The sequence below is a fragment of the Cherax quadricarinatus genome, chromosome 68 (assembly GCF_038502225.1).
Source record: "Cherax quadricarinatus isolate ZL_2023a chromosome 68, ASM3850222v1, whole genome shotgun sequence".
Classification (NCBI taxonomy): Eukaryota; Metazoa; Arthropoda; class Malacostraca; order Decapoda; family Parastacidae; genus Cherax; species Cherax quadricarinatus.
This window is the reverse complement of record NC_091359.1, coordinates 2,538,769-2,566,657: the sequence shown is the minus strand read 5'-3', so window position 1 is coordinate 2,566,657 and position 27,889 is coordinate 2,538,769. Positions and strand designations below refer to the sequence as shown.

The 27,889-nt window shown below is 39.0% G+C and overlaps 1 protein-coding gene across 1 annotated transcript; it reads right to left on the bottom strand.

The window, feature by feature from the left end:
* Positions 1-27,339, bottom strand: LOC128697841 (pancreatic triacylglycerol lipase). Its single transcript, XM_053789784.2, has 9 exons — positions 27,028-27,339; positions 20,446-20,524; positions 17,477-17,622; positions 13,611-13,859; positions 7,145-7,269; positions 6,818-6,926; positions 4,854-5,028; positions 3,897-3,997; positions 1-541 (listed from the first exon to the last, which is right to left on the bottom strand). Exons 1-9 carry the CDS (start codon positions 27,203-27,205, stop codon positions 348-350), a joined length of 1,356 nt encoding a protein of 451 aa, XP_053645759.1. The 5' UTR covers positions 27,206-27,339; the 3' UTR covers positions 1-347.
* Positions 27,340-27,889: the final 550 nt, after the last annotated feature.

Below are 27,889 nucleotides of genomic sequence, written 5' to 3'. Positions count from 1 at the left end.
TTACAACTTAGTGAAAATAAAGAAATGTAGATTTTAAGATTTTGTATTATACAGGGATTACGGTTGACCTTTGTAATTTTTTTAGGCGGTGTTTCAATAAAGTTCTTTTTTTCTTTTTGTATGAGTATTTGGTGCACATGTGGAAAGCTTATATTTGCTTGGTAATCACAGACAAAAAACATGGAATCTGCAAATCAAAATAAATCTCTATGCTCTACCTGTTATACAAGGCTGCTTATAGGCCAGGAATGCACCTATTGCATTAAGTAATGGAGACCTGTATGTAGTAGATGCTAACAGCTTTATAAAGAGAGGGTAAATGTGCATACTTCAGGATGTAAGATTCTTTAAGTAATAACCTGGTCTCCTGCCGCTAGTAACTGTGTGGATGGTGACTCTCTAAATCCTTGCCAGCTACCTTCATCCATTCCTAGAGCCACTCGTAGCCTAGTCACAACTGGTATACCAAAGTATTGTTGCACTAATGCCAACATTACCAGTATTATCATGAGGGTCATTAATACTGACACTAGCACCAAACCTGTGGGAGAGAAGCAAATTTATAATGGCTTTTTATTTATTAATTTACATGACTATACATTTCAAAAATAACCTCAATTTCATTTATTTAAATTATAATTCACAGAATACTATCCAAATTTCTAATGGTACTGTATATTTTATAAAGTATATAATTTAACTACAATGCTGCATTGATGCATGTAGTGCTTTCATTACTTATGTAATACAGTATAGTAATGGGATGTACAGTAGGAAGTACAGTCATTAATTGGTTCCAAGAGCAGTGGCGTAACCTGCTTTTGACATAAACCGGACATAATGCCATTATATTATGACAAACTCAGTAAAACTACCATAAATAACTCACGAAAGAATATAACTACAGTGGACCCCTGAGTTTCATGAGCCTTGCGCTTCGTGAATTTGTACTTTCAGCAACATTTTTCATCAAAATATAGTCTTGCATTTTGTAATTTGCCTTGCGATTCGTCCATACGGAATGCGGCCAGGCATACACAAAGGCTCCCACACACCATTCAGAGTCAATGTGGCATTGTTTCTGGGCGAGTGACCATCACCCCACGCATTCATACGATACATTTCAGAATAATCCATTGTTTTTTGTGCTTGCAGCTGCTAAATAAGCCACCATGAGCCAAAAAGAAAGCTCCTAGTGCCAGCCTTTTAGTAAAGAAGGCGAGAAACACAATAGAATTCAAGAAAGAACACACCAGCCAGGATACTTCCCCACACACTATTTGATTTGAATGGGATTTGCACACGATTGAATAGAATTATCAAAGCTTATTGCTTGGGAAGCATTGAAAATTGGCCTGGGCAAATATTGTTAGTGGAATGGTTTGTGAAGAACCTGCCTAGTATGGGCCAACAGGTCTGCTGCAGTGTTCCTGCTTTCTTATTTTCGTTTGTACACCAGCCAGGGTGCTTCCCCACACACACACCAACCAGGGTACTTCCCCACACACCAGCCAGGGTACTTCCCCACACACATTATTTGATTTGAAAGGGACCTGCATATGAGTGAACAGAATTATCAAAGCTTATTACTTGGGAAGCATTGAAAATTGGGTTGGGTAAATATTGTTAGTGGGATGGTTTGTGAAGAACCTGCCTAGTATGGGCCAATAGGTCTGCTGCAGTGTTCCTGCTTTATGTTCCACACACCAAGAGTCTTCAATAAAGGTAAGTATGATGTTACTGTTTTATACTTGATTTCTCATTATTTTCTGTATGTAAATCTATATTTAATCTAGAGAAAAAAAAATCATTTTTGTTAATACTTCTGGGTGTCTGGAATGGATTAATTGGATTTACATTATTTTTTGTGGGGAAAATGGTTTCGAGTTTCGTGAATTTTGACTTTTGGCAGACTCTCTGGAACGGATTAATCACGAAACTTGGGGGTCCACTGTATCGCTAAAGTCTGAGGAACACATTTTAGTTATATTTTTAAAGAATAATGAAATCAATTAAAAAAATATGTTATTTACCTTGTCATTTGCCCTTAAAAATGCTTTAAGTATGACGAAAAACACCTCATAATTTGGGCAACACAGGAAAGACTTAACTCTCGTTAAGGCTAGTTTGTTGAAAAAATAAATAAATAAAACTAATAAAATTATATTATTTATCTTAAACCAACACTTTTCACCTTTTTCAAAACTTTAAGTCATATTTAACTTATCTTCGATTGTAACCACATTACATTTGGAATTACTAGCACTGTCTTTCTTGGGACCCATGGCTAACACAGACACGAAGTCACAGTGAAAGGCAAAACAAGCACATGATTGCAGCATGGGCAAAAATGCACATGACATCACCCTTGTTCTGAATGAGAACCAGCAGCAACGCCGCCACGCAACAAGACGAACTACGCAATGATGAACATTTGTTTACAATTTTTCAATGTAAACATTTTATTGTATATGTATACATTTTTTAATGTTTTTAATATCTTTAATTGTATTTTAAATTATTTTTAGCTTTTATCTTTTATTGTTAATTTTTATGCATTTTATTTTAAATATATTTTTAAGGAAAAATTTCTTTATTTCACGTCCTTTTATTATGATGTGACAATGTTGGACGTGATGACATTCTCTGAACTAAAATTTATTCTAGAAAAGTGGTGTAAAAGTGAATTTGATGTAAGCCAAAATGACAAAGCGGAGTATGACTGTACTCTAACGTGTTTAACCCTTTCAGGGTTTCGGCCGTACTAGTATGGCTTACGCACCAGGGTTTTTGACGTACTAGTACGCCTAAATTCTAGCGCCCTCAAATCTAGTGAGAGAAAGCTGGTAGGCCCACATATGAAAGAATGGGTCTATGTGGTCAGTGTGCGCGGTATAAAGAAAATCCTGCAACACACAGTGCGCAATGAGAAAAAAAAAACTTTGACCGTGTTTTTGGATTAAAACAGCGACTTTGCACTGTATAGTCGTATAGTATTTATTTTTGTATTCTAATTTTCCTGGTCTCATTTTATAGAATAGAAGACATATTACAGAAATTGAGATGATTTTGACTGGTTTTACAAAGAAAACTACCTTGAAATTGCACTCAAAGTAACAGAAATGTTTGATTTTTACCAAAGTTCAAAAGTAAACAAATAATGCTATGAGTCCAATACACATCAACTGGTGAGTCTAATATTCTTTCACAAGTGCGCTGATAATATTTATACCGTTTCTACACCAATGCAGTAGTCTGCATAACAGTAAATCTTCTATTTTTTTGTGAGAATAAAAATTCAAAGTGGAAAGCAAAAGAATGTAAGAGGGGCGTGGGGACGTGACTAATGAACAGAGGAAATGTTATTTTAGTGCCAGGAATGTCTTTCTTGTTTATTCTGGACCCTATTCGGAAATTGGCATCTTTTGAAATTTGTGTGAAATAGGCAAAACTGCTAAATTCTGACCACTGTATTGGATAATTGAAATCGGTAAATGGGTGGTTTCTTGTACTCATTCGATAGAAAAAATGGAGTTCTAGCGAAATAGTTATGATTTTTGTAGACAAGTACACTGGAATTGGCCAAAAATAGGGCTCAAAGTGGGCAAAATTGCCGATGTGTAAATATTGTCGAGACCGCTAACTTCGTGAGAGCATAATTCTGTAAGTTTTCCATCAAATTTCATACTTTTGGTGTCATTATGATCGGGAAAAAGATTCTCTGTCTTTTCATAAGATTTTTTTTTTTTTTTTTAAATTTGGCCGACCCTGAGAACGAGTCTCTGAGAGGGCCTGTCGACCCTGAAAGGGTTAAGAGATGAGAAAAATGATCAGTTAATTTAAGACATTGTATTTAATAACAGCTACTTGTTGAAAACCATTAAGAAAAAACGTACCAATGATTTGGACAGTAGAGAAGGCTCCAGCAGAACACTCTGGGTCCAGGAGAGCATAGGGTGCCGTAATACTCGTATTCAAGTAAAAAACTCCATGAACACTGGGGAATTACGAAAAAAAATTTATATCTGACGAGTTAAAAAAGTAAATACATGTACAGTGGACCCCCGGTTAACGATATTTTTTCACTCCAGAAGTATGTTCAGGTGCCAGTACTGACCGAATTTGTTCCCATAAGAAATATTGTGAAGTAGATTAGTCCATTTCAGACCCCCAAACATACACGTACAAACGCACTTACATAAATACACTTACATAATTGGTCGCATTCGGAGGTAATCGTTATGCGGGGGTCCACTGTATACCTTTCTCTATTTAGCTAAATCAAAACTAGTACTTTTTATGAGTAAAATAATCTCAAAAGTATTAATACTTCTAAGAAAACCTTAAACGATTTAACTCTGCAATGGGACACCTGGTGGCTAAAGCTCCCACTTCACACACGGAGGGCCCAGGTTCGATTCCCAGTGGGTGGAAACATTTCGACGCGTTTCCTTACACCCGTTGTCCTCTTCACCTAGCAGCAAATAGGTGTTAGTCGTCTGATGTGCGTTGCATCCTGGGGGACCAGATTAAGGACCCCAATGGAAATAAGTTACAGTCCTTGATGATGCATTGACTTTCTTGGGTTATCCTGGGTCGCTAACCCTCCAGGGTTAAAAATCTGAAGAAAATTTTATCTCTAATCTTAATGCTTATGGAGTGATCTTGATTTGTTAATAGAACTACCCACTTCTCTTCCTGAGATCAAACATAACTGAATCCCATTAACCAGGCAATGTATGCCCCATATGGGTTTAGCTCCTTTCCCAATCTCCCCACCTCATTTCCCTGAAATAAAAAATTACTAAATTTCAAAGTACAATATAAAAAAAAAATATTGCACAGAAACTTACTCTGTATTGACATTGTATCCCATATACTGTGCAGGATGGCTACATGGGCAGATGCCAGTATTGTACAGTTTCCACGAGAGACATGGCCGGGCAAGAAAACGAGTTGTGGCTGCACTGTATAAGAGAGACTCTGTATACAGGACATATGCCATTCCATGATCACAACTGCTGCCATCTGTTATAAGTACAGTAAATAAATATCCATAAATCCTGTGTAATTATAACATACAGTTTAGTGCATTTTTTATTAAATGGTATACAGTATGTAACTTATTAATACTGTACAATACTAGGGTTGTATCCCTCATGCACTTTATACAGTTTATTTTTCCTCTGGCTTGAGAAACAGAAACAAGACAAAAGGAAAGAAAGTCTTGAAAACCAGTCTCTGAAAAAATCTTGCCCTTCCTGAAAGCTGAAAAATGGATTATAAGTACATAAGATCCAACTAGATACATACATTATGCCTTGGTCTGAGGAATTGCCAGAGAACACAGGACTACATGCTCAGTATATTATTTAATAAAATAAAATATTTTACTATCAAAATAAAATATTATCTTGATATTTAATTATTAATTGCATTGTTAATTATTTTGTTTTATTGTTATTGTATTTTTTAAACACACTGGGTGTCTCCCACCAAGGTAGGGTGACCCGAAAAAGAAACACTTTCACCATCATTCACAATATCAATGTCTTGCCAGAGGTGTGCACATCCAAAAGCTCAGATGTCCCTCCAAACAGCTAACATCTCCAGCCTTCCTTTAGAGTGCAGGCACTGTACCTCCCACCTCCAGGACTCAAGTCTGGCTAACCGGTTTCCCTGAATCCTTTCAAAAAATGTTACTTTGCTCACACTCCAACAGCTAATTAGATCCCAAAAACCATTTACTTCCACTCACTCCTATCTAACATGCTCACACATGCCTGCCGAGTGTCCATGCCCCATACACACAAAACCTCCTTTACCCCCTCTCTTCATGCTTTTCTAGGATAATCCCCACCCTGCCCTCCCTCCACTGCAGGTTTATACAACCTTCAAGTCAACCTATTTTGCTCCATCCTCTCTAAATGACCAAACCACCTGAACAACCCCTCCTTAGCCCTCTGGATAATACTTTATATTCACAAAATATGCTCAACTCATACAAGTGACACAATGCCAAAAGTCTGAAAGAAGCTATCAGCTAAGGTAAGTAATACTAAAGATGAACTTTACAAGTCAATAAGGAAAATTAGAGTTGGCCAAATCATTTCAATGAAAAAATCAAAAGTTCATCTTCACTGAAAGAAGTGTAGGCAACATGAGAGTACCCAGGCTCTGAAAAGTAAGCAAAAAAATTAATCTTATGTGCTCACTGGTAAAAGGAAAAATTAAGCAAAAGTTTCAACTATCAATGAAACTTGAGTTACAAAGAGAGGTACCAAGCATCACTTGCTCAGCATCAATCAGTCAAGATTGCTGAGCCAGCCCAAATTGTTTTACATGTCAGAAAACATGATGTAATAGTGACCAGTTCGGTATATTGTATGGTAAGGCAGGACAGAAGCGAGATGATGCCAAAGATGCTACCTCTAGTGACTCAAGAAATTTGAGCTCTTCTTCCCTTGGATAAAAATAATTGCTTCCCATTCTCAGGTACTGTATGATCTTCATGGGTGTAGCACATCCCATAAATATAATGATAATTGCTCATTACTCCATGAGGAAGTGGAAAAGAATTCTTCCTCTGAAAGCCATGAGTGTCGTAAGAGGCAACTAAAATGCCGGAAGCAAGGAGCTAGTAACTGCTTCTGTATAAATTACAAATTGGCTGTATCACACCCTGCCTCAGTGGGATATGGCCAATTTGTTGGGAAAAAAAAAATTGCTCATCAATGTTATTGCAAATTTCATCAATAGTCCATTATTAGCTTATTAGATTTATTGGTGAACACTTAAGTAAATAAATAGTACTGACCCTTGACAGCAGTAGCACCATCTCCTCCAGGCATACAAGAAGGCTGGCGTTCACCACCATTGGGCCAAAAGTCTGCATCACCCAAATTCTCATCAATGCCATAGCAATCCTGCAATAAAGGAAATCACATCGTACTGGATTCTTTGAATGGTTTATAGTGTGTACAACAAGAGTTCTTAGCCAAATATTTTGCACAACAGAAAGAAAATCTTAGTTTAATAATTCAAGTTAATCTGAATTTTCATCATCTATGAAACATAAAACTTAAAATGTAGTAATGTGTTAGAAGTTCATAACTTCAAACCATTGTCCTTGTGTTTAACTAACCGTCCACTGGCTAAGAATGGTAGTACAGCCATGAGTGTGGATGACGTCCACAAAGGCAGCATCTGTTTTATCTAGTCGGTCGGTTGACTCAGCCTGGTGGTACTTGAGTCCCGCCGGGTCTAGACCTATCGGGCAGAAGGTATTGTCACTGTTCCTCATCATCTACAACTTCTAGGTACCAGAATTTATCTTAAACAGATAAATGTTATATAGGATGTATTAATACACTATTCAATTCTCTTGTGTTCCTTATAATTCATAAACTCCAGGTATACATGTATGTATATATATACAGATATATATATATATACATATATATATATATATATATATATATATATATATATATATATATATATATATATATATATATATATATATATACATATACATATATACATATACATATATACATATACATATATACATATACATATATACATATACATATATACATATACATATATATATACATATATATATATATATACATATATATATATACACAAAGTGGGAGTTGTCACAGCTGCTCTTTGCTGATGACACTGTGCTCTTGGGAGATTCTGAAGAGAAGTTGCAGAGATTGGTGGATGAATTTGGTAGGGTGTGCAAAAGAAGAAAATTAAAGGTGAATACAGGAAAGAGTAAGGTTATGAGGATAACAAAAAGATTAGGTGATGAAAGATTGAATATCAGATTGGAGGGAGAGAGTATGGAGGAGGTGAACGTATTCAGATATTTGGGAGTGGACGTGTCAGCAGATGGGTCTATGAAAGATGAGGTGAATCATAGAATTGATGAGGGAAAAAGAGTGAGTGGTGCACTTAGGAGTCTGTGGAGACAAAGAACTTTGTCCTTGGAGGCAAAGAGGGGAATGTATGAGAGTATAGTTTTACCAACGCTCTTATATGGGTGTGAAGCGTGGGTGATGAATGTTGCAGCGAGGAGAAGGCTGGAGGCAGTGGAGATGTCATGTCTGAGGGCAATGTGTGGTGTGAATATAATGCAGAGAATTCGTAGTTTGGAAGTTAGGAGGAGGTGCGGGATTACCAAAACTGTTGTCCAGAGGGCTGAGGAAGGGTTGTTGAGGTGGTTCGGACATGTAGAGAGAATGGAGCGAAACAGAATGACTTCAAGAGTGTATCAGTCTGTAGTGGAAGGAAGGCGGGGTAGGGGTCGGCCTAGGAAGGGTTGGAGGGAGGGGGTAAAGGAGGTTTTGTGTGCGAGGGGCTTGGACTTCCAGCAGGCATGCGTGAGCGTGTTTGATAGGAGTGAATGGAGACAAATGGTTTTTAATACTTGACGTGCTGTTGGAGTGTGAGCAAAGTAACATTTATGAAGGGATTCAGGGAAACCGGCAGGCCGGACTTGAGTCCTGGAGATGGGAAGTACAGTGCCTGCACTCTGAAGGAGGGGTGTTAATGTTGCAGTTTAAAAACTGTAGTGTAAAGCACCCTTCTGGCAAGACAGTGATGGAGTGAATGATGGTGAAAGTTTTTCTTTTTCGGGCCACCCTGCCTTGGTGGGAATCGGCCGGTGTGATAATAAAAAAATAAATAATATATACATATACATATATAAGCGACTATTGGCAGAAAGGTGGGCTAGTGCAAAGATGAGTAGTGGGGGGGTTGAAGAGGGTTGGAATAGTTTTAAAAATGCAGTATTAGAATGTGGGGCAGAAGTTTGTGGTTATAGGAGGGTGGGGGCAGGAGGAAAGAGGAGTGATTGGTGGAATGATGAAGTAAAGGGTGTGATAAAAGAGAAAAAGGTAGCTTATGAGAGGTTTTTACAAAGCAGAAGTGTTATAAGAAGAACAGAGTATATGGAGAGTAAAAGAAAGGTAAAGAGAGTGCAAAAGGAGAGCAGATGATAGAGTGGGAGAGGCACTGTCAAGAAATTTTAATGAAAATAAGAAAAAATTTTGGAGTGAGTTAAACAAGTTAAGAAAGCCTAGGGAAAATATGGATTTGTCAGTTAAAAACAGAGTAGGGGAGTTAGTAGATGGGGAGATGGAGGTATTGGGTAGATGGCGAGAATATTTTGAGGAACTTTTAAATGTTAAGGAAGAAACAGAGGCAGTAATTTCATGCACTGGTCAGGGAGGTATACCATCTTTTAGGAGTGAAGAAGAGCAGAATGTAAGTGTGGGGGAGGTACGTGAGGCATTACGTAAAATGAAAGGGGGTAAAGCAGCTGGAACTGATGGGATCATGACAGAAATGTTAAAAGCAGGGGAGGATATAGTGTTGGAGTGGTTGGTACTTTTGTTTAATAAATGTATGAAAGAGGGGAAGGTACCTAGGGATTGGCAGAGAGCATGTATAGTCCCTTTATATAAAGGGAAAGGGGACAAAAGAGACTGTAAAAATTATAGAGGAATAAGCTTACTGAGTATACCAGGAAAAGTGTACGGTAGGGTTATAATTGAAAGAATTAGAGGTAAGACAGAATGCAGGATTGCGGATGAGCAAGGAGGTTTTAGAGTGGGTAGGGGATGTGTAGATCAGGTGTTTACATTGAAGCATATATGTGAACAGTATTTAGATAAAGATAGGGAAGTTTTTATTGCATTTATGGATTTAGAAAAGGCATATGATAGAGTGGATAGAGGAGCAATGTGGCAGATGTTGCAAGTATAAGGAATAGGTGGTAAGTTATTAAATGCTGTAAAGAGTTTTTATGAGGATAGTGAGGCTCAGGTTAGGGTGTGTAGAAGAGAGGGAGACTACTTCCCGGTAAAAGTAGGTCTTAGACAGGGATGTGTAATGTCACCATGGTTGTTTAATATATTTATAGATGGGGCTGTAAAGGAAGTAAATGCTAGGGTGTTTGGGAGAGGGGTGGAATTAAATTATGGGGAATCAAATTCAAAATGGGAATTGACACAGTTACTTTTTGCTGATGATACTGTGCTTATGGGAGATTCTAAAGAAAAATTGCAAAGGTTTGTGGATGAGTTTGGGAATGTGTGTAAAGGTAGAAAGTTGAAAGTGAACATAGAAAAGAGTAAGGTGATGAGGGTGTCAAATGATTTAGATAAAGAAAAATTGGATATCAAATTGGGGAGGAGGAGTATGGAAGAAGTGAATGTTTTCAGATACTTGGGAGTTGACGTGTCGGCGGATGGATTTATGAAGGATGAGGTTAATCATAGAATTGATGAGGGAAAAAAGGTGAGTGGTGCGTTGAGGTATATGTGGAGTCAAAAAACGTTATCTATGGAGGCAAAGAAGGGAATGTATGAAAGTATAGTAGTACCAACACTCTTATATGGGTGTGAAGCTTGGGTGGTAAATGCAGCAGCGAGGAGACGGTTGGAGGCAGTGGAGATGTCCTGTTTAAGGGCAATGTGTGGTGTAAATATTATGCAGAAAATTCGGAGTGTGGAAATTAGGAGAAGGTGTGGAGTTAATAAAAGTATTAGTCAGAGGGCAGAAGAGGGGTTGTTGAGGTGGTTTGGTCATTTAGAGAGAATGGATCAAAGTAGAATGACATGGAAAGCATATAAATCTATAGGGGAAGGAAGGCGGGGTAGGGGTCGTCCTCGAAAGGGTTGGAGAGAGGGGGTAAAGGAGGTTTTGTGGGCAAGGGGCTTGGACTTCCAGCAAGCGTGCGTGAGCGTGTTAGATAGGAGTGAATGGAGACGAATGGTACTTGGGACCTGACGATCTGTTGGAGTGTGAGCAGGGTAATATTTAGTGAAGGGATTCAGGGAAACCGGTTATTTTCATATAGTCGGACTTGAGTCCTGGAAATGGGAAGTACAATGCCTGCACTTTAAAGGAGGGGTTTGGGATATTGGCAGTTTGGAGGGATATGTTGTGTATCTTTATATGTGTATGCTTCTAGACTGTTGTATTCTGAGCACCTCTGCAAAAACAGTGATAATGTGCGAGTGTGGTGAAAGTGTTGAATGATGATGAAAGTATCTTCTTTTTGGGGATTTTCTTTCTTTTTTGGGTCACCCTGCCTCGGTGGGAGACGGCCGACTTGTTGAAAAAAAAAAAAAAATATATATATATATATATATATATATATATATATGTCGTGCCGAATAGGCAGAACTTGCGATCTTGGCTTAAATAGCAACGCTCATCTTGCCATATAGGACAAGTGAAAATTTGTGTATGCAATAATATCGCCAAAATCATTCTGAACCTAATGAAAAAAATATGTTTGATTGTGTTTGTTTAGTACTAAATTATTGTAAACGTATTTAAAACATATTTAGTTGGGTTAGGCTAAAATAAATTGCGCTTGTTATAATAAGGTTAGGTAAGTTTTCTAAGATTTTTTTGGTGCAAAATTAAAAATTTTTACATTAACATTAATTTAAAAAATATATCTTTAAACGTATAAGTGAAAATTTTAGAAAGGACTTAATTTTAAATGAGTTCTTGCTAATTGACCAGTTTTACATATTCGGCACGACATATATATATAATATATATAATATATATATATATATATATAATATATATATAATATATATATATACAATATATATATATAATATATATATATATAATATATATATATAATATATATATAATATATATATATAATATATATATTATATATATACAGTGGACCCCCGCATAACGATTACCTCCGAATGCGACCAATTATGTAAGTGTATTTATGTAAGTGCGTTTGTACTTGTATGTTTGGGGGTCTGAAATGGACTAATCTACTTCACAATATTCCTTATGGGAATAAATTCGGTCAGTACTGGCACCTGAACATACTTATGGAATGAAAAAATATCGTTAACCGGGGGTCCACTGTATATATAATATATGCAATAAGATCACAGTGAACAGGTGATTTCAAAATATGCAAAACAACCACTCTGAAAGAATAGAGAAATTCCAAGCGCTTTCGTGACTACTCACATTATCAAGGAACTATATAGTTCCTTGATAATGTGAGTAGTCACGAAAGCGCTTGGAATTTCTCTATTCTTTCAGAGTGGTTGTTTTGCATATATATATATATATATATATATATATATATATATATATATATATATATATATATATATATATATATATATATATATATATATATATATATATATATATATGGCATATATATATAATTATCGCATATATATATATATCACATGTTCCGCCGGTATATATAACATATATATATATATATATATATATATACCCTGTGGTAAAAAGGGTGAGAATTAGTATGGAAATATATATATGCCTATGCCAGTTGTGGAATCCATTGTGCCTACTTCAAAAATTAAGGAAATGTGTTGCGACAGAGGTCCAGTATATATATATATATATATATATATATATATATATATATATATATATATATATATATATATATATATATATATATATATATATATATATATATATATAATATATATATGTATATACACAAGGCTTATGCTTTCTGCATGCATGCCTAAATGTCACCCATCTGTGTACAAACATTGTATAATGTTGAAATGAAGAATCCTAAATCATCATTCCCTTTCCACACTTTTATGGGTGGAGAAGTGTTGTGTGACCAATACAGGTTTAGAGCTTTTTTAGCGAATAATAATAATGGAGAGGAAATATACTTATCCAGAAAGATTATCAAATTATTTTAGGTAAAGAAAGATTATCAAATTATTTTAGGTACCAGAGTACAATTAGCTACACTCAACTAACTACGGCACTTTTAGGTGTTGTAGACGGCTGAAAATTATCTAACTTTACAGGATGTTCAGTATGTACAAGGTAATATTCTAAGATCAATTAATTACAGTAAATGACCATACACACTTCTGGAGTATACCTGGGGTTATTTTTTTAAGAACAAATTATAAAAAATTCTCTTCACAAGCAGTGCCTTAATACAGAAGTTTTTGTTTTGACATAATGAACTGGTATTACCCTTCTCTTCCTTCAATCAAACATAATTATCTCTTATTTCTCCAACAGTGTGACTCCTATGGGTTTAGCACTTCCCCCTACGTGTAAAACAAGTTTAGCACTTCCCGAGTACAATAATAAAAACTAATCCTGCCTATGGTATACTGTACCACCCAAAGGAGGTGACCACAAATCTACTAACAACTTTATACTTGTTTACTGCTACATAAATCAGCAGCAGCTTGTGCTTGGAGCCTGAATCTCTCCCTGCCTGTTAATTTAACCGAGGTTCTACACAAATTAATGCATAAATTACTCATCAGGAGGCCACTAATCGTGTAATTGAGTTATGTAGCATTTTAAAAAAATATTTGAGATTTGCTGCAATTATGCATGTATACATTAATCTGGAAATGGAATCATTCTTGATTGCTGCAACATCAAAAAAAGTGCCAATGGTAGCTCAATTATTTGGGTTGCAATGCTATTTTAAGTGTTATATTCACTCGGGTGTGTTTTGTTATTTCCCAATAAATTTGAGCCTCTACACCAAATCTAAAAAAAAAAAATCTTACCTGTAATTCTTGACAGAGTACCATTCATCATCTTTCCAGTAAATCCTGCTGCATGAGCTCCAAGGGAATGTCCAATGAGGTGAACAAGGTCTGGAGTCAAGCCTGTTACATCCTGGAGAAATATAAGGAGCTTGCTTATGTCCTCGCCAACTCCTGACACCCGCCCTTGTATCACATAGTATCCAATAGTCATCGACCCCGATGACCAGTTGACACTAATCACATTACAGTCCTCGCGTCTCAGCAGAGCTGTGGGGTACATACACTTAGTAAATTTTTTATTATTTTTTATTAACACACTGGCCGATTCCCACCAAGGCAGGGTGGCCCGAAAAAGAAAAACTTTCACCATCATTCACTCCATCACTGTCTTGCCAGAAGGGTGCTTTACACTACAGTTTTTAAACTGCAACATTAACACCCCTCCTTCAGAGTGCAGGCACTGTACTTCTCATCTCCAGGACAAGTCCGGCCTGCCGGTTTCCCTGAATCCCTTCATAAATGTTACTTTGTTCACACTCTAACAGCACATCAAGTATTAAAAACCATTTGTCTCCATTCACTCCAATCAAATACGCTTGCGCATGCCTGCTGGAAGGCCAAGCCCCTCGCACACAAAACCTCCTTTACCTCCTCCCTCCAACCTTTCCTAGGCCGACCTAGGAAATTTTATATGAACGAATACCTTTTAGCCGTATCAACTATAAAAAGAATATCAAGAAAATAATAATAATCTTTATTTCTACAAATACATGTACAAGGTATACAGGCCTAGCTGACATCAATGACATACTACTATACAGAAAGCCCCCTTGTTATGCTGAGCATTTCGGGCAAATTAGGTCAGTTTTGTCCCAGGATGCGACCCACACCAGCCGACCAACACCCAGGTACCCATTTTAGATTGATGGGTGAACAGGGACAGCAGGTGTCTTTTGGAAACACATCCTTAATGTTTTCCAGTCATACCAGAGGAGATTTGAACTGCGGACTTCAGTGTGTGAACCGAGTGTGCTAGCAATCAAGCTACGGGACACAAAATTAAAGACCTTTTTGGAAAAAAAAAAGATACAAGATGTAAAAACTTGTTAAGTTAAAAATAATGAATGCTTGTCTAAAGCTGAGCTTTAAATTAAAAATAAAGAAGAGAATACAGAAATGTGCAGATAGACACCAGTTACCAAATGCTTGTATAAAGACATACAAAAAACAAAGCTCCAAGTCTTTAAATATCTTTATTTATTACAAGTACATGTACAAGGTATACAGGCCTAGCTGACATCAATGACATACTACTATATAGGAAGCCCCTTGTTATGCTCAGCATTTCAGGCAATTTAGGTCGGTGTCCCAGGATGCGACCCACACCAGTCGACTAACACCCAGGTACCCATTTTACTGATGGGGAACACAGACAACAGGTGTAAAGAAACATGCCCCATGTTTCTACTCTGGCTGAGAATCGAACCCAGGCCCTTGCCGTGTGAAGCGAGAGTATTAGCCACCAGGCCAACAGATGGAAAAAGCTCTAAAAAAAAGGTTCTAACTTGCTGTCCTTTCAAACAAGGATATCTTGATGCTGAAGGGCTCTTGATCCAAAAAACTGGTGCTACCCTCCCATTCTTTGGATCAAACCTGATTACCTATTCCTCAGGTGCTAAATGACCCCTATGAGTTAAGATATGGAAAAATAAACACATAATGCAGATGTAATATATACAGACTTTACAAAAGCCTTCGACAAGCGTGACCATGGCATAATAGCGCACAAAATGCGTGCTAAAGGAATAACAGGAAAAGTTGGTAGATGGATCTATAATTTCCTCACAAACAGAATACAAGGCACAGTACTCGCTCCCATCTTGTTTCTCATCCTCATATCTGACATAGACAAGGATGTCAGCCATAGCACCGTGTCTTCCTTTGCAGATGACACTCGAATCTGCATGACAGTGTCTTCCAATGCAGACACTGCAAGGCTCCAGGCGGACATCAACCAAATCTTTCAATGGACTGCAGAAAACAACATGAAGTTCAATGACGAGAAATTTTAATTACTCCAATATGGCAAACATGAGGAAATTAAAACTTCATCAGAGTACAGAACAAATTCTGGCCACAAAATAGAGCGAAAAACCAACGTCAAAGACCTGGGAGTGATCATGTTGGAGAATCTCACCTTCAAAGACCATCAACAGAACACATGACCATAACACAAGGCACAGATCACTCTTTGATATTCCTCGTGTCCATCTCACGCTATGCAAAAACTCAATGCACATAAAAGGCCCTAAAATCTGGAATTCATTACCTGTAAATATAAAAGAAACACTACCTGTTTATAAATTCAAGTCTCTTCTCAAAGATCACTTACTCACCCAAAACCAAATAAATACTGAATAACTGAACCTTATAAATTGTATATCTTAAATGTTTCTCACAATTATATCACATAAATGTTAAACCTAAAACCCAATCTAACTTTATTATTTTTTAAATTCACTACCTAACAGAATACTCCATTCTACTGAATTTACAACAATGCATGCAACCATATGACCTGTCTTTGTAATACTCACTTGTGCTTTATAGTAATCAGTTTACATTAATGTTTTTCACTGATTTCATCATTGCTTAGTTAATCTTAAGTTAATTTTAAGCCAGCCCGTAATGCTATGCATAGTATAAGTGGCTTTGGCATGCTGCTCTTATCTGTATTTTTTTTTTTTTGTACCTCTGTAAGTGTGCTCAAATTATAAAAATAAATAAAAAACATTGTATCAATCGCATCTGCTAGAAAAATGACAGGATGGATAATGAGAACCTTCAAAACTAGGGATGCCAAGCCCATGATGACACTCTTCAGGTCGCTTGTTCTATCTAGGCTGGAATATTGCTGCACACTAACAGCACCTTTCAAGGCAGGTGAAATTGCTGACCTAGAAAATGTACAGAGAACCTTCATGGCATGCATACCTGAGATAAAACACCTCAATTACTGGGAGCGCTTGAAGTTCCTGAACCTGTACTCCCTGGAATGCAGGCAGGAGAGATACACGATTATATACACCTGGAAAATCCTAGAGGGACTAGTACCGAACTTGCACACGAAAATCACTCACAATGAAAGCAAAAGACTCTGCAGATGATGCAACATCCCCCAATGAAAAGCAGGGGTGACTCAAGCACGTTAAGAGACAATACAATAAGTGTCAGGGGCCCGAGACTGTTCAACTGCCTCCCAGCATACATAAGAGGGATTACCAATAGACCCCTGGCTGTCTTCAAGCAGGCACTGGACAAGCATCTAAAGTCGGTATCTGACCAGCTGGGCTGTGGCTTGTATGTTGGATTGTGTGCAGCCAGCAGTAACAGCCTGGTTGATCAGGCTCTGATCCATCACGAGGCCTGGTCACAGACCGGGCCGCGGGGGCGTTGACCCCCAGAACTCTCTCCAGGTAAACTCCAGGTAATGTGATCCTTTATTGACAACATTTTGCCCATACAGTGGACTTTATCAAGTTACAGACAGATCTGTTTGTGACTTGATAAAATCCAGTGTGGGCAAAATGTTGTCAATAAAGGAACACATTATACTGTGTCTGTGTTTATTTTTCCACTGTGTCGGTATAAAATACCATTTATTTCCATGAGTTAAGATATAATGATAACCTAACGTGTCTACTTTCCAGGAAATAACATTATTGGTATAAAGTGCCCATTACTGCAGCAAGTTCTCTAATGCCCTTCTTCCACAATCAACATTACTTACCATCAGGGACGTAATTTTAATGGCACTGGCCTAAAATTGAGCATCAGTACTGGCAAAAAAAAAAAAAAATTGGTACTGTCCCATTGCTACTTACCATCCTTCATTGAGAGGATCCAGCCATCAGTACCAGAACCAAGGAAGCCATGGATGATTACATAGGTTTTGCGTGGGTAGAAGTGGGTAGCTGCCAGTAGTGCATGTGAACCCACTTTCAGCTCTTGAGGTTCACTTTTCTGACGTCTGTTGTGGTAATGAAAAATTATACCTTAAAACTATTTATGCAATGATCTAAAGTTACACATTAACACTTAGTAATTTTCTAGCATGTAAGGTGAAAGTGAAAAATTCAGTCTACTACAATGCAACACAATGGCCCATACTGGTTTAGTGCTCTTTTATGGGAATATAATAATGCATTATAATCTTTGCTACAGTATTAAAGAGGTGATATAATAGGCTTCAACAACAGTCATTAGGAGGAAGATTGAGTAAAATGTAATGAATGAGATGGGACTTACACAGATGGCAGCAGAGAAATGAGTGAGATACTGTCCCATTATCAGCCTTTAGTGAGCCATTAATCAGGCTAAAGGGTTGACAATTAAATTTTTTTTTTTGACCGAGGCTCAAAATTTGGCCAACTAAAGAATTTCCAATATAATCCTAACACTGCAGAACTTTGACAAAGCAATAACCGACATCCCAATGTACTCCACCCCAGGCCCAGACTCATGGAACTCCCCATTCACCAAAAACAGCAAGAAATCCCTTTCACGTGCATTGACTATTCTACGGAGGAGCATGAACACAGGGATCATCCTACAGTCACTAAAAACAACAGATATAGCCTCCACTCCACAAGGGTGGCTGTAAAGCAACTGCAAAGAATTACAGACCAGTTGCACTAACATCCCACATTATAAAAATCTTGGAAAGGGTTCTAAGAAGCAAGATCGCCAACCATCTGGATACCCATCAGTTGCACAACCCAGGACAACATAGGTTTAGAACAGGTCATTCCTGCCTCTCACAGTTACTGAATCACTATTACATGATCTTGTATGCACTGGAGAACAATCAAAATGCAGATGGAGACTTTGCGAAAGCCTTCGACAAGTTTTATCATTGCATAATAGCACACAAAATGCATGATAAAAGAATAACAGGAAAAGTTGGTAGATGAATCTATAACTTCCTAATAAATAGAACACAGTAATAGTAGACAGAATAGTCAGAGGCGGTTACGGTGAAAAGCTTTGTTTCACATGGTACAGTACTCACTCCCATCCTTTTCCTCATGCTCATATCTGGCACAGACAGAGGTGTAAGCCACTGCACCGTGTCCTCCTTTGCTGACGATACCAGAATTTGCAAGACATTGTGATCCATTGTGGACACTGCAGATCTCCAAGTAGACATTAACCAAGTCTTTAAGTGTCAGAAAACAATATGAAGTTCAAAGAAGACAAATTTCAATTATTTGCAATGGAAAACTCAAGAAAATAAAAACTGTATTGGTGTATAAAACAAATTCAAATCACACAATCAAGCAAAAAACTAATGTGAAGGACCTGGGAGTGGTAAAGTCAGAGAATCTCACTTTCAAAGATCATAACAATGTATCTATCATATCTGCAAGGACAATGACAGGATGGATAATGAAAACATTCAGAACTAGGGATGCCAAGCCAATGATAATTCTCTTCAAATCACTTGTTCTCTCTAGGCTGGAATATTGCTGTACGATAACGGCTCCTTTCCAGGCAGGCAAAATTGGAAACCTGGAGAATATAGGGAGAAATTTCATGGTATGAATAAGTACTATAAAACACCTGAATTACTGGGAATGGTTAAAGTCTCTTGATTTGTATTCCCTGAAATGCAGGTGATAAAGATATATGATAATATACACTTTGAAAATCCTTGTGGAACTAGTCCCAAATTTACACACGAAACTCACTCCCTATGAAAGCAAAAGACTTGGCAGATGCAACATCCCCCCCAATGAAAAGAAGGGGTGCCACGACTACGCTAAGAGACAATACAATAAGTGTCACGGGCCCAAGACTATTCAACTGCTTCCCAGCATACATAAGGGGGATTACCAATAGACCCATAGCTGTTTTCAAGATGGCGCCAGACAGGCACCTAAAATCAGTACCTGACTAGCCGGGCTGTAATTCGTACGTCTGTTTGAGTGCAGCCAACAGTAACAGCCTCGATGATCAGGCCCTGATCCACCGTGACGCCTGGTCACAGACCGGGCTGTGGGGCGTTGACCCCAGAAATTCTCTCCAGGTATACTCCATGTATCACCCATAAATTGGTCCTTATTAAACTTCCAAAGCCATTGGCTATTGTAATGTGTCGTTAAGTATTGTTCACATTCATATTATTTTTTTTATTAACACATTGGCCTTCTCCCACCAAAGCAGGGTGGCCCGAAAAAAAAAAACTTTCATTTACTCCATCACTGTCTTGCCAGAGGCATGCTTACACTACAGTTATAAAACTGCAACATTACTACCCCTCCGTCAGAGTGCATACACTGTGCTTCCCATCTCCAGGACTCAAGTCCGGCCTGCTGGTTTCCCTGAATCCCTTCATAAATGTTATTTTGCTCACACTCCAACAGCATGTCAAGTCCTAAAAACCATTTGCTCCTAATGTGCTCACACATGATTGCTGGAAGTCAAAGCCCCTTGCACACAAAACCTCCTTTACCTCCTCCCTCCAACCTTTCCTAGGCCGACCCCTACCCCGCATTCCCTCCACTACAGATTTATGCACTCTCGAAGTCATTCTATTTTGTACCACTTTAACCACCCCTCCTTAGCCCTCTGGATAACAGTTTTGGTAATCCTGCACCTCCTCCTAATTTCCAAACTACGGATTCTCTGCATGATATTCACACCACACACTGCCCTCAGACATAATATCTCCACTGCCTCCAGCCTTCTGCTTGTTGCAACATTCACATTTATATCTGTACAATAATCTACAACTTTTTCAACTTAATAAATCCTAAACTAAAACATTTAACGATGATTGTAGGTGTCTCACCTGGTCCAAAGATAGAAGTTCTGAACATACTTTAAATTGATGGAAGTATCTTCACTGCTCACTAGGAAATTCACCAGACCTGGGTAGTGGGATACATTATCATCAATGTTAAGAACCAATAACATTATAACTGTCAGTATTATCATAAATATAAAGCATCATTAGTAAGTGTAGGTGTCATATAGTGCCTGGGGAAATGGGAGGCATTCTGGTTCGATCTAAGGGACGGAAGTCCAGATTCACTGTTTTTTGGTCACGAGCTTGTTATTGGCATCAAGGAATCTACCCTAAAGGGGAATCCATGAATACAATAATCTTTATATTTGAATTTGCAAACCATGTTCGTTTTTAAGCTTATTTTCCAATTATAATTGTGGAAAATGTTTACATAATTTTCCTAAATGTAGAACATATAAATGAATAATATAATAATTGCGTACCAAAATGTGATGCTATTTGGACCCTTCGAGAAATTTTAAGTGAAGGGGTGTGTGGAACAGCCGGGGGAGTGATGCAGCAGAGATGGACACCATAATGAATTTAATGTGTGAACACTGGACTGAATGGTACAACGTAATCAGGCATTCTCAAAGGTCAATTGGTGTTATCAGCCTCAGTCCGTAATTTAGAAAGTGCTGACACTTTCCTGCTAAGAATTGGGATAGTGTGGAAAACCCTTACAATTTGGCAACAAGGATGGAAAAATAGATGACACCAATTCTCTCAGGAGTACACCTTAGTTAAGTGATGCTTACTCATAATGTACAGTAGTTTTGCAATGGCCATCGTAAATTCTATCTGTAGTGGTAGCATTAGGGTGTGTTTCCAAAATAATACTTATGATCCAGTATTTAAATGGTGGTAATATGAATGGTAATACGAATGGTGGTAATACGAATTTTCTTTCTAATAACACTATTTTATGTACAATAATTATATTCTGTGTACCCAGCAAGCCTAATCATATACAGTCCACACCACTTTAATTTACCAGAGTAGCTGGTTTTAATGTTGTAATTATTAATTTAATGTTAGGTCTAGCTTTTTTTGTGGGAGTGGGCATCGAGGGAGTGACAGTTTAGCGACCTACTAAATCCCACTTACCTCACTCAAATTACTTGCATGTAATAATTCAATACCTTGTAAACCTCCTGCAGGTAATTTCCCACAATAATTAACAAAAAATAAAAACATGAAGTTTGGCTAGTTGAGCCCTAGACGGTTTATATATTTATTCAGAGAAAAGGGCTCAATCCAAAAAAAAAAGAGAGAACAAATCCAATTCCTCAGATCAGTTCCTGCAAGACTACGGCGCTCTTCAACTCCAAGGCTGAGGGACTGATTACCTCATCTGTTTTATGTAATTCTTCACATTATGTCCTTGTACTGATAAAGCTACTGGATGACGAAACGTCTACAAATAAAGATACCCAGATGTTGTACATGTGTCTGATCCTTCAACAATAGGTTTACTGGCCAATGGTAAGCAGGGCCGTCTCCAATCCAACCTTTCTACTCTTATATTTGTCCAACCTATTATCAAAGCTACCCGGGATTTTAAAGTTTATAACACCCTCGTGGCCTCAAGATTACTGTAAAAAATATCTGTATGGTATGTACAAAAACCTAAATTAGAAACAAGAGGGAGACACAGTGGGAAGGATGGAATAAGGGAGAAGCTGTGGTATGCAGTGAGCGAGGGAGGAGCATGAAACAGGATCACAACGTGGAAACAAACACATGCAGTTTAATGTGATCCTTTATTGACAACGTTTCGCCCACACAGTGGGCTTTTTCAAGTCACTAACAGATCTACCTGAAAAAGCCCACCGTGTGGGCGAAACGGTGTCAATAAAGGATCACATTAAACTGCATATGTGTTTATGTTTCCATAGTGTCGGTATTTTATACCATTTATTTTCATCAGGATCACGTGTTCAGCCATAACCTGGAGTATACCTGTGACTTGTTTATTAATCACAATACGAATTTAAGAACCTAACTTTCACAGACTGCTGCTACTATGACTATTACGGCGGCGGATGCGGCTGCATAAACAGATTTTCACTTAGTCTTATTCAGCCAAACTACCCCCCCCCACACACACACACACATGTACACACCACACACAAACTATGTACAGGCATATATGAAGTACTGGGCCAATCTTCATATTACCATAGTCATTTATTCATTTAATTTATAACACGGCTCAATGGCTGTCAATGTGACCAAGGATATAAGATGTCAGGAGTAATACGATACCTCCATTCTCTCCACCACTTGTGACCTGTAGCCCAGTGGTACAGCGCTCATCTCGCAACGGAAAATATCCGGATTCAATTATGAGCAGGATAAGTATGGACATCTCTCTACACCTGCTCTCCCCTCAAGGAAGGTTCCTTGATGTTGGTGAGGGGCTCTTGATTTAGGGAATTGGATCTGTGCTCCAGTTCCCCGAATTAAGCCTGAATGCCTTCCACATCCCCCCCCCCAGGCGCTGTATAATCCTCCGGGTTTAGCGCTTCCCCCTTGATTATAATAATAATAATAATCTACACCTGCTCACATTCACCTAGCAGTCAATAGGTGCCTAAGTGTAGTCGACAATAATGGGTTGAATCCTGGGGAGGGTGGGGTGCAATCAGCCCTGCGACCTGGTCACAGACTGGGCCGCGGGGGCGTTGACCCCCGAAACCCTCTCCAGGTATACTCTAGGTATTAGATGAGGCTGGGCTCTGAAGCGATATTTAAACCATATTAAGAGCCATGCTAAACAAAGTTAGAACAGAGTATACTGGCGACCCGCTGGAACTACACACTTGAACGATACCTGAACGATGTTTTCACGGGTAAACGCCCCTGCAGCTGGTCCCAGACCGCTTAAGCCTCTTGGTGGAACAATGATCTACTTGGGCTAGGCTATTACTACTAGTCGCAGCAATGGCCCGAGTTCTTAATATGAGAGACCAACGTGTTTACCCCACCTGGAGCCAACACTGAGGGAGAAGGGGGGAAGGTTAGGGAAGACATGACAGCGTGACTGTTGAAGGGGGGGGGGAGATGGTGAATTATGGGTGGTGGAGGAGGGGGGTAAGTTAGGAAAAGGGGGGTGATGGAGGGGGAAGGAAGAGGAAAATGTGGGAGAAAAGGGTTGAAGGGGGAGGGAAGGAAATTTTATTTTATTTTTAATTAACATAATTAGGTACATTAATACCTCTTACATAGCACCAATACTTCCAGCAAGGCAAAGTTTCTTACATAGCATATAAAATTCCAGCAGGAATGGAGTGTTTTCCCATACATTTCTTCCCTGGATGCCACCCACAAAAGTTGGCTAACACAGATACCTAATTTTACTGCTAAGCGGAAACTACCACACATCTCTCCCTGCCAAGGAGAGCGGCATATCTCACCAGCGAGTTATGCAGCAGATTATTATTATTATTATTAAAGATTAGCCGGTATTCTCCCGGCCCGAGCCTTTTCCAAGCGGTGGCCCGGCCTTGGCTCCCACTTTAGGGAGTGTCTGAGACCTAAGTCTTCCATGGGAGGAGGCACAAGTACCTCCTCATCTTTGGGACCAACTCATGCAGTACATGAAGCGTGGCGGGTGGAGCCAGGGAAAAAGGCTCTGCAGGTGAGTAATGCGGGATTTAATTTTTAAACTACGCTCTCTCGTCCTGGTCCCACCCCCAACCATATATTTATCAATCCTGTTGATGTATGGCCCATACGGGTATAGTGCTTCTTTTGTTCATGTATTATCCATATTTAAAATTTCGAGTGCCCTGTATGTTACCTGGAGGGTGTTTCGGGGGGTCAGCGCCTCCGCGGCCCGGTCCATGACCAGGCCTCGCGGTGGATCAGGACCTCATCAACCAGGCTACGACTGCTGGCCGCACGCAAATCGACGTACAAACCACAGCCCGGTTGGTCGGGAACGAACTTTAGGTGCCTGTCCAGCTTCTCCTTGAAGACATCCAAAGGGTTTACTGGTAATCCGCCTTATGTATGCTGGGAGGCAGTTGAACAGTCTTGGGGCCCCAAGACACTTACTGTTGTCTCTTAGCGTACTCATGGCCCCCCTGCTTTTCACTGGAGAGGATGCTGCACCGACTGCCAAGTCTTTTGCTTTCGTAGGGAGTGATTTCCGTTTGCAGATCTAGGACTAGACCCTCTTAGATTTTCCAAGTGTATATTATGTATCTTTATCGCCTGCATTCCAAGGAGTACAGGTCAAGGGACTTAACCGTTCCCAGTAACTTTGGTGCTTGACTGTACTTATACGTAAAGTAAAAGCTCTGTATATTCTCCAGGTCTACATGTGCCCCCTTCAGGCTTCGTTTCTCTTCTGTTGCAATGTTCACTTCTTGCAAGCTCGCAGTCCAGCATTTTTATCTGAAGGATTGGTTTGGACACCAATCTCTGGACTTTCTCGAGTTTGTTTAATTAAGGTATAGATGTGTAAATTTTAGATATCACGATGTTGCTGCATGCTATAAATATTGAGGTCACGCAGGCGGCGAGGCAGCGCACGCCATCATAGATTTTGTTGCTCCAGACTGGAGCAGAGCTCTTCTCCAGGCTGAGAGACTGGCCACCTCAAAACTACGACTTCGAGGGTGATTATTATAATAAAGAAGCGCTAAACCTACGAGGGTCAAACAGCGCAGTTCGAGGGTTATGGACTGATCACATCGTCTTTACATCTACTGTTTCTGCTGCTGCCTCTGTATTCGACTGAAGAAGCCTACTGTGTGGGCGAAATATTTCAGAATAAAGATGCCTAAGTGATGCAATACTTTTCGCTATTGTATACCATTATTAAAACCAATTATATTCACGGGGAAACGCCCCACCCACCTTTGAAATGGGAGGTAACCAGACATAATCAGAGGAAGGGGAGGGCGTTCCAATGCCTCGCATCAAGTCACTAACTAGAATCAAGGCTTTCCCCTTTTAAAAACATGGCAATAATTCAATCAGAGTCCTCTATGTTAAACATGTTTACTGGCAGTACTAACCCTAGACGAGTCCAGAACAAGAATTGATCGCGCTGAGGTCTGGAGTTTATTATTATTAGCACTAAATCCGCCGGATTTATACAGTGCCTTGGAAATGTAAATCAATCTGATTCCGTCCTAGGAAAGACAAACAGGAGGGGCCCCTACTTGCAGAGCTGCATATGTACTGTATGTTTGCTTGCATGAATTTATAGAGTATACTGCGTATTAGAACAATATGTCAACTGCGAGTGGGAAAGAAACAATTTCGTGTGGTGAAAGTGTTACGTGGCGTGAGGTGCTGCTTACATAATGACAGGGAAAATGAGGAAGGGCGAGGCTTTGGAGCGTGTGGGAGACATGATGCAAGGAGATACCAGGTAGCGTGTGGGAGACACGATACAAGGAGATACTTACTAGGTAGTGTGTGGGAGACACGATACAAGATGTTTCCAGAATGTAGCGTGTATGAGAGATAATACAAGCACTGTTGCTGTCTAGGTTGAAGCAGTGGCCAACACCTTCCTCACTACTCTAGCCACTCAATACTACCACTAAAACCATTGATTATCCCGTGGCTAACAACCACCCACGTAGACTAAGAACACGACACAGGTAATAACTGTATCATAAATTATGCTTATCAAGATGGCACTTATAGTATCACTTATAATCGACTAGTACTTTACCTACAATTGAGATTAGGCTTACTGGGCGGTAATTTAATGGTAATGACTTATCCCCTGCTTTAAAAGTAAATTATATTAGCCATCTTCCATCATACACTATTCCTGTTTTAAGATATATTAAAAGCTTCGTTAATATCGAAGCTTATATATATATATATATATATATATATATATATATATATATATATATATATATATATATATATATATATATATATATATATATATATATATATCCAATAAGATCACAGTAAACAGGTGATTTCAAAATATGCAAAACAACCACTCTGAAAGAATAAAGAAATTCCAAGCGCTTTCGTGACTACTCACATTATCAAGGAACTATGGATTTAAGTTGGATAAATTTAGATTTAGAAAAGACATAGGAAAGTATATATATATATATATATATATATATATATATATATATATATATATATATATAAACAAGAGACTCGGGAAATAAAAATTAATTCTCTTGTCTCTTAAGTGGCGCCAATTATCATAATCAAGGAGAGCTAAACCCGTAGGATTATACAGGGTACGTTGGGGGGGGGTGTAAGATATTCAGGCTTAATTCAGGGAACTGGAGCACAGATCCAATTCCCTAGATCAAGAGCCCCTCGCCATCGTCAAGAAACCTAAGTGGGCTAAGTGGCGCCAGAAACAGGTCTAATTATCCTTCATGATGGAGGTAAATATCCCTAGGTTAAAAGGCATTACCATTATTATCAAAACTAAGCGCTAAACTCACAAGGGTCATACAGTACATTAAGAAGTAAAGATAAATGAAAGGCATGTAGACAGGACAAGTCTTCAATAAAACACGAAACTGTTTTAATAAAGATTTGTTCTAGGTTCCTGATTTGAATATCTCTCATACTTACTAGGATGAAAGATGAGGACGGCCATTAATAAAGCCAGGGTGGCGGCCATGGCCCGGGGCGAGAGTGGCCAGGCAGGATCCATAGATTGAGCTGATGATGATGACTCTGTACCACTACTGCTGCTGCTGCTGCAACTGCTGTTCCAGCTGCTGTTATCTCCTACGTCCTCCTCATTCATGGGAAATTAGGCACATAATAGTTGAGGTACGGCCGCTCCTTCCTCCAACTGCTTTGTTGCAACCACTACTGTTGCAACCACTACTGTTGCAACCACTACTATTGCAACCACTAGTTATAAGCACTACTGTTGCAACCACTGTTGTTGAACGACCTCACGACCTTTCGTTCACGGAAAAATTAGTGCTACAACCACCACTGACTATCAGCACTACTGCCACTGACTATCAGCACTACTGCCACTGACTATCAGCACTACTGCCACTATCAGCACTACTGCCACTATCAGCACTACTGCCACTATCAGCACTACTGCCACTGACTATCAGCAGTAACTATCCCGTGACAACAGCCACCCACGTGGACTATCTGTGCAACCTTCCTGCAAGACTTGTTAAGGTGCTTCCTGCTGCAACAGTGGCCGGACGCGCCCCTCCCAACACTTCATGGTCGGCCATACTTATTTCTCGACAATTTCATCCCCAAAACAAACCATTAACAGTGAAATGTCGGCACGAAACACAGACCCAGTTCCTGTGGGCGTATTTTGTTTCTCCTCCTTGCTTATATTAACACGCAAAACAGCTTGATAGACTGTTAACATGGGTAAGTTGTCACTTTTGGTGTTATAGGTGTGTGTGTGCGGCCAGAGGAGCGGCAAGTGCTGCTGTGGGGGTGAAAAGTG

Coding starts and splice junctions, on each gene's coding strand:
- LOC128697841 (XM_053789784.2), bottom strand. CDS start 27,205: ATGAATGAGGAGGACGTAGGAGATAACAGCAGCTGGAACAGCAGTTGC. Junction 20,525..27,027: donor CGTCCTCATCTTTCATCCTA/GTAAGTATGAGA, acceptor CCCACTACCCAG/GTCTGGTGAATTTCCTAGTG. Junction 7,270..13,610: donor TACTCTGTCAAGAATTACAG/GTAAGATTTTTT, acceptor TCTGCCCGATAG/GTCTAGACCCGGCGGGACTC.